This window comes from Propithecus coquereli, unplaced genomic scaffold (assembly GCF_000956105.1).
Source record: "Propithecus coquereli isolate 6110/MARCELLA unplaced genomic scaffold, Pcoq_1.0 Scaffold451, whole genome shotgun sequence".
Classification (NCBI taxonomy): domain Eukaryota; kingdom Metazoa; phylum Chordata; class Mammalia; order Primates; family Indriidae; genus Propithecus; species Propithecus coquereli.
In genome coordinates, this window is record NW_012150297.1 from 1,040,322 (window position 1) to 1,054,122 (window position 13,801).

A 13,801-nucleotide genomic window follows, 5' to 3' on the forward strand; every position below is an offset into this window, starting at 1 on the left:
GCTCAGCAACACTTCAGTGTTTACTCTAGAGTAGCTCAAAACAGCTCACAGCAAGTAGTCCCAAACTGGACAATTATTAATATTACAGTGACCAGTAATTTATAAGAAATATAACCTGATACATGTGATGAGGAATAATTTATACACTGATGTGTTTTCTTCTCTGTAATCTGGGGGATATGTTTTAAGATAAGCCAACGCAGGGATTCAGATAAAACAAGACTGGCCATGTGTTGATCTTTAACGAAACCAGGTGATAGGTATCTGTAGATTTATTACACTCTAATTGTTCTCTATTTTGAAAATGTCCATAATAAAAATGTTTTTAAGATTGAATTTAATCCTAGTCTGCACTAATATAACATCTGCTTTCTGCTAAGTAATAGTACCATCCTACAACGTCTGACACAGAGACAGACGGATTCTGGACAGCACATTTCAAAAGGGAAACCCACTGGGTGACAAAAGATGTAGCAAGTTCCATATATTCTCTAGTATGAGGAACAGTTAAAAAACACAAGGGAATTTTAACTTAGAAAAGGAAGGGGAAGAGGCAGAGGGGTGGATTTAAACAGCTGAACAACTGAACTGAGTAACAGTCCCAGTCATGGAAGGCTATTGGAGGATTCCATAAAACACTGTAGCTAAGAGTGCTTAGCCTAGGGCCCAATACAGAAGTGTACCCAATAAATGTTGGCTGTTATTGTTATCTTTAGTTCCTCCATACAGGTGGGACACTTATTCTCTTCAATATAGAAGAACAAATTAGGGCCAATGAGGAAAAATGAAAGAATAAGAGATTGATTAAATAGCTACTATTAGAGCTGTCCAATCACAAAAAGACTGCCAGGTGGCTACCGAGCTCCACAATGCCACATGTATGTCTAAAACTGAGGCTGGATAACTATGTGACAGAAAAGCCACAGAGTAAATCTTTTTTTAAGTAGACAGACCTTTTAAGCATTTTCTCCCAAGGCTAACTTGGACTAGATCATCCTAGACTAATGCTCATGTTCCCACCCTAAGATGTCACAACTCTACCATTATTATTAGAAAACAATGAGAGTCACTTCGGATTTAGGTATTTCAAATTACTTTCACTGAGTTGTCACATGGATGCAAGAAGCTCATAGCCTAATATCTACCACTAGTAATTTTGTAATTTCCGTAAGTTCCTTAGGTCTGCAAAGCACTTAATAGAACGGGGTGCTCGGAGGCAAAAGTTAAAAAAGTAGTTACTTTCTTTAAAAAATTTTTTAAAGATTACTGACACTAAAAAATTGTTTTTTACATAATAAACAACCAATTGCAATTATACCCTGTTTATCCTTCAAATCAATTTTGCAAAGTATAGGTCCTCTTGGATTTAGATTCCTGTTAACGGGGCTAGATTTGCCATCAGCAAAGCTAAAAATCAAAAAGGAACCAGAAACACCACCTTCATCCCCAAATTGCCATGAGCTTTCGTGCTCGTAATCAGCCAGAAAACACGAACCTGTGCGATCTCCTCCGTCTTTCTTAATTTCTCCTCCCAGGTCACCGTCATTTCCTGAATTAGCTTTTCAGATTCTTCCAGCCGGTCCTTTAGCTCTGGAGATTTCATTGCCTATAAGCAAAATGTTTACTTCGTGAAATGTCTGGACGATGCCCTGAAAAAAGAATTAGCCACCTCTAAAAGGACAAAAGTAACAATCTGCCTCCTCTCAGCCGGAAGACATGCTGAGGTCTCAGATCCACCTAGAACACAATGATGGCCCAACACGGATCCCAGCACCCAGACTGTTGCTCAGAACCACAAACTCATGAAGTTACACAAGGTATATTTGAGAGGAGACTTTTCAAACTTATTCCTTTTCCTTCAGCCTACTGTGAAGATCTAATGTGGGGATATACAAACATGAAGCAACTAAGGGTTTATTTTTAAATCCCAATAAGTTATATATCTAGACAAACTCATACACATGATTCATCCTAGTCTTTATTGATGACTTCAGGAATTTATACGTATGTGTAGACTAAATGTGTACGTGTTGCAAATCAGATGGAGTTACTGAAACCAGGGAGACAGAAACAAAACTCAAAGAACCTTGATGAACATTATTACTGTAAAATCAGGATAAAACGCAACAGGCAAAAATACGATCAAGATAACTGTATGGACCATGTATTTTACTGATTTACTATCAGAAAACCAGTATGAGAAAGAAAGCCAGCCCCAGGGAAAAGCCCCAAAGTGCTGGGTGACTGCGGGAAAAGAAACCCTAACTAAAGCAGGAATCCTGGATCTGGTATTTCATCCACTTTTACAAGAGATGAGCACCTGGCTGTAGGTTAGAATTGTGCAGGTTTTCTAATTCCATAGCGAAACATACACACCATCCATTATAGAATACACAGAAGACAGGCAAAAGAGTACCCATTTATGGGTACTCTGATTGAAATATTTTTCTCTATGAACATAATTAACCACAACATAGAAAAGCTGGATTATTAAGGCATGGAAGACCTCAAGACTCTCATTCCAACTTCTGCCAGGTAATAAATGAGAGATACAACAAAAACCCTACTCTCCACCATTTTCTGCAGTTAAATTAGTTTATATCCACCTCATTCCCAGTGTCTCTCCCTTTCTGTCCCTTATTCTATTATACGTCTTCTCTCATATCCTACCTGAATGGAAATGAACAAAAATGCAAAGAAACGTGTTCTCGATTCCCCCTATTCTCTCCTAGTCAATCCTCTGAACACCTATAAAAAATCTCTGAATTTCAGGTATGACAGCCTTCTGTATCGATCACTCATCTCAAATTTCTCTTCCTATAGGAAATTCACATATCCTGAGTAGAGTACTCATCCCTTACAGCCAAGGGAAGGAAAATTCAAGGTTTGGCTTGACCAGCTCTTCCCAAATGGCCAAGTCACCGCTCAGCTGCGCATCATACCTCTGCTTTGGTCAGCTGCTCCCGCAGTTTCTCAACTTCTTCACGGAGATCCCGGATAATCCGCGCGTTCGGATCCTCGTTCACCACGGCATGGTTAACGATGTGCTTGGCTCGATCCGCGTACCGCAGGGTTGAGAGGGTTTCGTCATAGTTATCAGCCGCCGGGCTCACCGTAGCCACCATAGCTGTCTTGCTGTTGCCCCCAAGACTGTCCTACAGGAGAAAGGAAATCGGGGAAGCACTTTAAAATTGGAAGAAGCCTTCCTATGGGGAAGTGGAAGTCAGAAAAGGTGAATTAACTTCCCCAGGTCAAACACACATTTAGCGATAAAGCTAAAACGCAGGTGTGCTGACTCCAGTCCTGAGCTGTTTCTTCTCTGCCAAGCTACTTTTCTAAAAATAAAAAAAAGAGGGGAGCTTTGGTTTTTGAGAAAGGACAGGGAAATGCAATGAAGCCTACATTTATTTCAGTTTAATAAAAATTAATTCTAAGTCAATTTTTCCTATTTAACAGGCAATGATACCATACGAGAGCAGACTACTCAGAGTAAAAATGATTCCTTAAATGCCCAAAACCTTCCCTGGGGGAACGGGGATGGTATTACGCGACGCCTGACCAAGGAGTGATTACGAAAACCTCCTCCGCGACACCGTGTGCTTGGGAGTCTCTGTGAAGCCCAAATCACAGCTCAGAAGCCGCTGTTACAAGCTATCAGGCACCTAGTAAAGCTTTCGAAACATAACGTACAATCATAGTCTTACAAGACAAAAAATGTGAAGGAACTCCATTTTCTTCCCTCGGCTAGCACTTCGAAAACTACTAAAACAGGTTGCATGTTCTACACAACTGCTCCCACAGTTCAGACCAGGCGCCCGAGAAGAGATACACATCTTCTACGTTATGCTCAAATCGGTAAGTGCAGTGAAACAGCTCTAGAACTAGCTTCCAACAATGGAAAAAACTGCCTTCATTTGAGAACATTAAAAATAACAACTCAGAATTATAAATCTAGACTTGGGACATCAAGCTACCCACTCGGCGGCCCACACAAAGGAGGCTCGGCGTGGTCCATCCCTGCAGGCAGCCTCTGAGACGCCCAGCCATCCTGTCTCCTGGCGCTCGGACCCTAGAACCAGCTCCTTGCCTCGAGTGTGGCCAGGACTTACTACTCGGCCTCTAACGAACAGAAAACAGGGGAAGTGATGGCATGGCGCTTCTGCAGTTAGATTTAAAGAAGACAGTGGTTTCCGTCTTGGGTGTTTTCTCTCGCTCTGGGGGAAACTAGCTGCCACGAGATGAGGCGGCCCTGGAAAGAGAGTCACAGGAGTGGGTTTGGAAGCAGATCTAGAGCCACCAACAACCATGCAAGTGAGCAGGCCAGCCCTGACGAGCCTTGCCGTGAGAGCAGCCCCACCTGACCCTCCAACTGCAGCCCCCGGAGAGACCCGGCCAGAACCACTTAGATAAGCTGCACCCGGAATCCCGACCTATAAAAACGGTGAGACAATGATCGATTGTTGTTTCCAGCCGTTACGGTCTGGGGATAATCCGTTACATGCAATCGGTAACTACTCATACGCTAAGATACCATTCCAGGCTGAGAATTATCAAAAAAAAAAAAAACCCAAACAGATTGAACACCCTCTTCCAGTAATAGAATATCACTGAATGATAGATTTTCAAGATTAGAGAGAATAATAGGGAAGTAACAGTGAATTAGGGCACAAGAAAGCTAACTCTACTTTTGGGCATTAACCTATAGAAAATTCTTACTTTTGAATAGTTTTCCAATCTTAATATATCTATTATAAAATGTGTTAGAGCAATCTGTGATTTACACAGTCTTTGTGCATACACTTTATTTAGTTCTCAGCTGTTTGGAAACTCATTTATGAGTAGCCCCATTTTACTGATGAGAAAGCAGGTTTGTTCTGTCCAAGGAGGCGAAATACTGCACGCTGCCCGGACTCCGGAACTAGGAAGCGGAACGATGTTCTTTCTGCCTTCAAGTCCACTCCTCCACAGCTGTCCACGTGCATACTCGGTAACACAGACACAGTTCAGACCTGAGGACTGAGTAAGGGGACCTGACATCTGCCCAGATTATTTTGTCCTGGCATCAGGAACAAAATAACTCCCCAGGCATGGCTAACAGTTCCATAAAATCACAGACAACACGTCTGCTCATCCAGCCATTTCTCAAAGTCTGGTTTTCCACAGAATACAGAGATAAATTCTTCAATATTACTGAAGAAAATACACTTTAATGCATGACAAGGCAGGAAATAGAACTAATTTGGACTTTAGGAGGCAAAAGCCCTGACTGCTTGCTTCCCTCTTCACTTCTGGACACTCATCTCATATAGCTGGTGTCTCGGATTTGGCAACTTCCAGAAAAATGTCATGAAGAGTCCCATGCACACTGATGAAATTTAAATGTGATATAGAAAGACGGCAGGAATTAAATCTCACACTGCAATTCAGTTCATTAGCAGCACCAGGCTGCCCTTCGAGAGCGACTGCACACTGCCAGCCCACGGGAGCGGCAAGTGCTATTGGGTGAAAGGGGATCTAGAACAATAAGTACCAGAGGAGAAAAGCATGTATATTGTGCTTCAATTTATGCTGAGAAAAGGAAACCTGGCAAACAACAAGTGCTTGATATTTTAAAAGCCCTTATTCATGGAGCAACAATAAACTTATGTTAAAAAATGGCCCCATGCCATCGGAAAAAAGGAAATGGCAACAAAAGAACTGGCACTCATTCAAGGAGAAAGTATAAAGTTTCTTGTTTACTCTTTAATTGTTTAATTAGGCAAATCAGACGAGCTTTGTTTCAAACGTAGCAACTGCAAATTAAATGGACGGACGTCGGAAAGAAATTTAATTTTGGAAGTCAGAATTCTGAAAGGCTGAAAGGACTCTTCAAAGTCATGTAATCAAATTATGTCATTCTACAGATGAGAAACTGAGACCCAGGAAGGCTGCCGCATCAAAGGTCAGACAGAGTCCTAGTTCAGAGCAGAGCCGAAATTATTCCTTCCTTCAACTCTTCACGGAGCTGACCGCCTAGAGGGAGGTGCCGGAGAGCAAATGCTCTATGATGAGAACTAAAGGAGGGATAAATACAGTACGGTCTGGGAAAGCGAAGATAGAGCCGAGAGCTGATTCCTGAAAGGTTAGGGAGACGCCCAGAGAAAGTGACATTTGAGACCTAAAGATAAATAAGCATTACACAGGTAAGGGAAGGAGAGACGGAAGAAGGAGGGATTGAGGAGAGGGGAGGGGGGGAAGAATGTTCCAAATAGAGTAGAAGTGAAGTCCCAGAAGTACGACAGCACCCATCACTTAGCTAGGATTTATAACACATAGTTAAAGAATTTAGACTTTATCCGAAGGGCCCGTGGACAGTCACTGAAGAGACTTAAGGGTGAGAGAGTATTAATTTAGAAAGATGTCGCAATCTAACCGTGGAGAATGAACTGACTAAGAAAGCTCAAGGGAAACGTCTGTCATCCAGGCAAGAGAGAAAGTGGCCTTCATTGGGGAGGTGGCAGTAAGAATGACGAGAGCGGAGGAATTTGAGAGGTATTCATTACCTGAGCATTTGTTACCAGAAAGAAGTTACTAGATGTTAAGAGGCCCACCTTTAGAAGGTTCTACAGGGAAGTGAACATTATCCTAATACGAAATTGTTCTCCACTGACCGACTGAACCTCCCTTCTGTGATGGCTGTTGTCTCCTCCCTGGGAGAAGAGCGCCCACTTCCATCCCCAACCAACCACCAAGAACAGCCAAAGTTTCTCTCAATCTCCGATGCTGCAAACATCAAGAGCACAACACGATTATAGTGCAAATAATAATAAAAGAAAAACTTGTAAAAAGAAATTGCAAGTGTTACTAAAGATGAGTCCATTTATGAGCTCAACAGAAATTACGGTGGGGAACACGAGAATTGTACCCACATCAAACACGGAACAGGGAGAGTCAGACGAAGAAGAATTAAAGGAGGAAAAGGCAACAGGAACCAAAAGCCACTTCAAAGGAGAATGGGCTGCATTTCAGTGGATTTGCAGAGGCCTCTGGAAAAACTGTGTAAGCTCTGGAATATGTTTCGCAAAAAATGCCCGTTTATGGTCTTGCTGCAAAAGCCAAAGATGATATAAAAAGGGTCATACAAGTTTTTGAGAAAAAAATGACAAATACCCAGCAAACACCTGATATATTTTTTAACCTAAGGATTAACACAGGGAAGTTGCAATTATAACCTAAATTAACTAAACAGAAAATAAAGTGAGCTTTTTAGAAGCCGTATTTGGTTTCAGTCCTCAAGAACTAGGAACAGTTGTTTTCCTTATTTTCTATCACAGACTGGTAAACATCCAGTGAGACTCTTTCTAATGGAAAGTAACCTTTGATAAGAAGAGCAAAGCACTGGCAAAAACAGGGGGGCAGAAAAGTCAGCCCTGGATGCCAATCTTGAGTCTGCCATTCATTAGTCCTGCAACATTGCTTCATCTGACAACCCGGATGCCACGTTTACCTTTCTTTTTTTTTTTTTAAAAAAGAGACAGGGTCTCGCTCTGTCACCCAGGCTGGAGTGCAGTGGTGTGATCACAGCCCACTGCAGCCTTGAACTCCTGGGCTCAAGCGATCCTCCTGCCTCAGCCTCCTGAGTAGCTGGGACTACAGGTGTGCACCACCACACCTGGCTAATCTTTTTTATTTTTCGTAGAGATGGGATCTTACTGTGTTGCCCAGGCTGGTACCGAATTCACTACCTTCTGAGAAGTATATGAGTTGATGCAGGTGAAGCCCTTGGCAGGAACCTGATTCACCTGAAACAGGTCCTGCTGGCTTCCAGCCCGGAGGCCACTCAATCAGTACCTAGGCCATTTTCACTATGCCGATTACATTATTAAGAACAAAGATGTTTCTTATTGTTGTTGTAAATGGACTGAAGTAACAACGACGAAATAAGGACAATATATGACCAGGAAATGTTTCTGTGGAATGTCTGAGGAAGAAATAAGTAACTTATCAAGATTTCTTCTGGAACAAAGCAAGAAGTGAGATCTCAAAGTTCACTACTAACACATTCCTTGGTAGTAAAATGTTTTGTAATACCCCTTTACAACTGGTTTCTAATTACGAAAATTTGGTTTTCCTTTTGTTTTAAATTTCTAATTTTATTGCATCTTGGACAAAGGAAGTAATCTACCTGATTTTCTAACTGTGGCAAATTTATTCAATTTTAGCATTCCATTTAAGCAGAACTTCCTGACATTTATGTGAAGAATGCTTTCACTTGATGCAGGACGTTCTAATGCTGTGAAAAGATTTGCATTAAAAAGCTGACTACCAGTAACTCTTTGAGAGGATACAGGAACCAGGAGAAACCCCTACTTCCCTTACAAAGGCTATTATCAAAACATGTCAGGGACAAAGTTAATAACTGTGTCCTCTGCAAAGCTATTGGGGGCCCGCATTTAACTCACCTTTATATTCTCAACCTATAACGTAGTAACACGTTTTCAATAAATTCTTGATCAACAAGAAAATAAGGGATCACAAAATGAAACAGGGCACATAATATTATTTCTCCATTTTGAAAAATAGAAGAAAAAGAGTATTAGGTAAAATGTTCTATTCAAGGTTGACACCTCTATCAGGAGTGAAACTGTCACTATAACTTATATCCTCTAATTCTCAGCCCAATACCCAGTTTACACTACCTGAGCAGGACTAATGGAAACCTGTAAATAGTCCGTTTTCACCAAACTCCTATTACAAGTAATCACGCTCTGTCACGGACGCCATCACGCACTCATGTGCTGATACTGCGTGCACATCCTACGTCCCTGCTGGACGCTGAGCCCGAGAGGGCCTCAGTGGCTTCTGTTTCCTCACGTTCCCCTCCTAGCACCTCCTGCAGGCTTTTTCCTCTCTCGTTCCCACCTCTCTCATTCGCAGTGAATCAACTAATCATTCAGTGACCGTGCTCTACTCTGTGTCCTCTAACAACACCTTTAAGAAGCTGAAAACAAATTAAAATTATCATGAGTAAAGTTAAACGGAGAACAACTCCAAAATGTCTTGACGTTAAGCAGAAAACAAGGTCTAAAATGTCAGCCAAACAAAAGGAGTCTGCGAGAAGGACGAGCCGTCCAGCTGGGTGTGCCCGGCAGCGGAAACTCCTTCTCTAAGCCCACTCAGCCGTCAGAGCGAGCACCAGCTCCTTTTTCTACTCCCAAAGTCTCCCGAAGCAACCACGGGAGTCAGCGTGTGCCCAACACCCCCACTGCAGCCTGGCCCTGCTGGCGGGGATGTTAACTGCTAGGAAGCAACTTACGCTCAACCCCTCAGACTGTGCTTATCATAAGAGCCTGATGACGATCAATTTGAGCACTGATGGAAAACGGGAACTGGAAGCGAGTAACAGTCTACCCCTTATTCTTCCTCCCACCATCCACCGAAAGCATGCCAGGGAGGGAAAAGCACAAAGCGAAACTTACTTTGAGCAGCCAAGTGAGAACGGAGTCGCGATAGGGAACAAACTTATTCTTGTTTTTGCCAGCGCTCTGATCTGCCAGGGCTGAGATAACCAGGCCGAGGGTTGTGAGGGACCTGCATGGTGCAACAAACCGTGACAATTACGAAAAATGGAATTTATCAAATGTCACACATTAGCACAAAGATCGAACACCAAGATGCCTCTGTACCCGCGTGTAAGCAGCACCGCCGTCGGCATTTTGCCGCCCGGTTCGCAAGCACACAACCTTCAGTAGCTGTTTAGGGTTGTGTCCCTCTAGTGCCACCATAGGCAATAAAAACGCTTAGCCCACTTTTCTTCTGGTAGATAAAAATGTGAGCTGTAAATCTTCAGGTCAAGACGAAAACACAAATGCCATATATTCTTAAGAAAGGAAGCCACACACACAATACAACAATTAAAACACAGTACAAGGCAAAAATGATATATACATATGGTTCGATAACAGCAAAGCATCTGGGTGAAGGTTCTACAATCTCCAGGTAGTTACCGACGACTCCTACACGTCCTTCTAGAAGGCCCAAGGACAGAAGAGATTCCTACCCACAAGGAGGTAACAATTTAGCTTGAGGGAGAAAATGTAACTGTATGAAGGGACTGGAACACAAAATATGACTTTATAAAGTGCTAGCTTCTGGGACTTGGACATGCACAACAGCAGTCATAAAAGGGAAAGCAACGCGACTACACGCGTCGTTTGTCCAGACAGCAACCCACGGTGAAGACCAACTGCTAGACCCCGAGAGGCCAATCATCTCTGCTCTCTTCTACAGCCTGCACCACTAGTTCCCAAATGGAGGGTGACCGTGTCTCCAAGGGAACAGCATGCAATGTCCAGAGTCAGGCTCTTGCAACTGGGGGTGGGGGAAAGGTGGCAGGAACTACCGCCACCTAGAGGCAGAAGCCAGGGATGCTGCTAAACTTCCTGCAAAGCCCAGGACCACCCTGCCATGAAGAGAATTACCAGACCCTGAAAGTCAACAGGCCCATTGCTGAGAAACCCTGACCTGACTGAGGCTGTGCTCCTCAGCCCCATCAGACACCAAGACATAAAATGGGCTCGAGCCTATTGAAGATACCAGAGAAAAAATACAAATTATTCATTCATTATAGCCTTAATCATTCCACAATCATCTTATTATTTTAATAACCACAGATCTTCCCCTATTTGGCTATTAAACCAATGAGGCTATAAATATAAGCTTCTGGGAAACCTACTTGTTGATGTTGCTGCCTTCCTTCAGCCTGTCGCCGGCAGCTCCAGTTTTTGTCGCTCGTTCACTGCCGGCTAAATCGACCAAGCTCAGTTTGCCCACTTTCTCCCCAGATGTCTACAAAGTGAATTGAAAAACACTAATAAACAGTTAAAGAATGCAGAAAGTGGTACTATCCCAACCAAATGCGTTTATGATCTAAATCCTTTAGTAACGTTATATACTGTGATTTCAAAATTATTTTCTGTTGCTGTAACACACTGTAGGAAAACTATACCATTTAGTAATGGATACACGCGACATTTATAAAACTCTACTAATCCAGAAAGAATCAAAGTTAATCACCCCAGTAAAACAGTGCCTCCGAAATGGGATGTTTGGAAGGATGCCCAATAAAAATTTCAGGGAAGTATATAAAAGTACTTACAAGATACAAATTTCACTATGATTGGAAACTATGCTTAAAATTTCATGAATATTTACCAATAATCCTGAGGAAAAACACCTACAACTCTTACTCTGATTTAAAAAAAAAAATTAATCTGAGTTTCATATAACAGAAGACTCTCAAAAACTCAAAACACTTTCTAAAGTTTTTTATCTTATATATAATAATTTCCTTTTCTTTCATAATTTTAGGTATTACATTTATATCTTTTTCTAGTTAGGATATTATAAATATATATACCCACACATATATACTGATATTTTCCTTTATCAAAAACGCTCTATTATCAAATCATGTAGCAGATATTTTATACTTCAGCAGTAATACAAAAAAAAATACAGGAAAAAAATGCCAAAATCTATAGAGAGGATCATTGTTAAAACTTTCCTTTAAAATACATACTTATATTTCCATAAATAAACATGCTAAGAAGGATATTCAGCTTCCCAAATCAAAAGTACTTTTGGTTTAAAAAAGTCTTCAGTATGTTTTTTGTTTTATGCTGAAAAGGAAATAGCAAACAAAGAACTTTTGTTGTTACACTAATCTTGCTGTGATGGTAAAAGAAGAAAAATATGCTTTCAGCAAATGAAAATCCTGCCAAAATATAGCACTCTTGCCAGGGCGATTACTTTAGCTTCTGGTGTTTGAAATCGATGCGCTGGGGGGAGGCATCACAGCAAAACATGTAAAACCTGACCTCAGAACGGGGAGGACACAAATGTATGGGTCAACAGCGAAATTTGCGATGTGGCAGAAGCATATACATCTCTGACTCGGTTTACTCTTTGCTAGATTCAAAACTAAACACTCAAAAAATTATTCTACAAAATCCAGTGATTTTATAGTACAATCACCCAGTGTAATTTATTGCTTCTAATAATCAGTGTTTAGCAGAAGGTGACACCGCAAAAGGACCTCCGCTCTTCAGCGGCAGTGCTAACACTCGCTCGCAGTCCGCCACGACAGGCACAGCGCAGACACGGCTGAGCAGAGACGGGGGCGGCAGCGCTCGGCTTCTGCTCCCCCTTCCTCTCGTGAGACAGGGTGGTGAGCTACAGCCGACATTTCTCAGATTTTTCGGCAGCCAGGGTTCAGCCTGTGACTTTGGTTCCGTCGGGCAGGTTCACTTGCTAAAGACTGGAAAGCAGGACCCCTTCCCCCTTTCTGTTTTTCCAGCTGGTAAGGAGGATCGTGGAAATACTAGGTTTTCCAGGGGAGTGTTCCGGCACCATTCTCTAGCTTCCGGGGTGCTAAGAGGCAGCTGCATCGACAAAAGCAACTTCTTTATTCCCGTTTCCTGGATCACAGAGATGGGGTGTGCCTTGAACTCACAGTTCCAGTGGTGTCCTCAGAGGTGGCTCCAGCCCTGGTGGGCCAGATCTCTGTTGCTCTGGGAGTTATTCCTGGAGATTCAGTCTAGAACTCCCTCCTGCTCAGGCGTCCCAACAACTCTTATCATCAAACTCCCTCTAGTACATCCCTTTCTGTTTACTAAAGTAGCTTCTGTTTCTTGTCCAGAGTCCTAATTGACTAGGTCTAGCCAGGATTTCCGTCCCCCCCAACCAATTCACTACACTCAGACAACTAGGACTTTAAATCATCTAACACCTGAAGGGAAAAAGATAAACCACAGTCCACTTTAGAAATTTAAAAAGAGGTCATGCATCTGAACACCTACCCCAGACTTCACATCATAGAGAGTATGTGTGAGAGTGATTTTGAAAACCGCATGGGATCGGCTACTCTCCTCATTCATGTTGGTGGCAGCAACCGTGCGAGATTTGTTACCCTCGGACATCAAAGACTCAATATCCTAAGTGGAAAAGAGTCATAGACACACATTTCGTTATTTGTGTGATAAACATTAAAACTCTGCTATACTACAAAATGCACTCCAAGTTTCACTACTTAGTCAACATTTGGAGTTTACATTTTGTTTTTCAATGAATCTTAAGCCCCAGAGAGTACAATAACCAATACTGTCGCTGAAAACTCAAGGTACATTATAGTAGGTACAGCTTTGACTCAGAATTAGAAAAGTTCAGAAGCTACATCTTTGAGTCACAAAAGATGGACATATACACCATGCCAATCCTCATCTAATTTAGAAATTTGAAGAAATTTAGTTTAATAAAGAAGCAATACAAGTTTATTGTTAAAATAAATTAGATTATACAAATAAGCAACAAATAAAAACTTGTAACTCCTTCATCCAGGCATATCACTAACTACCACACCTTGCTGTGTACCTTATAAGACCCATTAGTAAAAATGAGAACCTCAAGAAACTGATTTTCTGCAGATTTACTACTTGACTGATGTTACTGCTAAAATAGAGACAGTATGACCAGGCACAGTGGCTCATGCCTGTACCCCCAGCACTTTGGGAGACTGAGGCAGGACTGCTTGAGGCCAGGAATTCGAGACCAGCTTGGGAGACAGTGAGACCCTATCTCTACAAAAAATTTTAAAAATTAGCCAAGCGTGGGGGTGCACACTTGTGCTTCTAGCTCCTTGGGAGGCTGAGGCAGGAGGATCACTTGAGCCCAGGAGTTCAAGGCTGCAGTGAGCTATGATCGGGCCACTGCACTCCAGCCTGGGTGACAGAGCAAGACCCTGTCTCTTATTTAAAAAAAAAAA

At 42.1% G+C, this 13,801-nt stretch overlaps 1 protein-coding gene across 1 annotated transcript in view; it reads right to left on the reverse strand.

Moving 5' to 3' along the window:
* The window catches only part of KIF13B (kinesin family member 13B), a 172,319-nt gene that overhangs the window by 92,644 nt on the left and 65,874 nt on the right, over positions 1 to 13,801 (reverse strand). The window contains exons 7-11 of the mRNA XM_012654927.1: positions 12,840 to 12,974; positions 10,715 to 10,827; positions 9,459 to 9,570; positions 2,943 to 3,155; positions 1,496 to 1,606 (exon numbers count right to left, since the gene is read on the reverse strand). Coding sequence (XP_012510381.1) covers positions 1,496 to 1,606; positions 2,943 to 3,155; positions 9,459 to 9,570; positions 10,715 to 10,827; positions 12,840 to 12,974 — 684 coding nt within the window. The remainder of the gene's footprint in view (positions 1 to 1,495; positions 1,607 to 2,942; positions 3,156 to 9,458; positions 9,571 to 10,714; positions 10,828 to 12,839; positions 12,975 to 13,801) is intronic.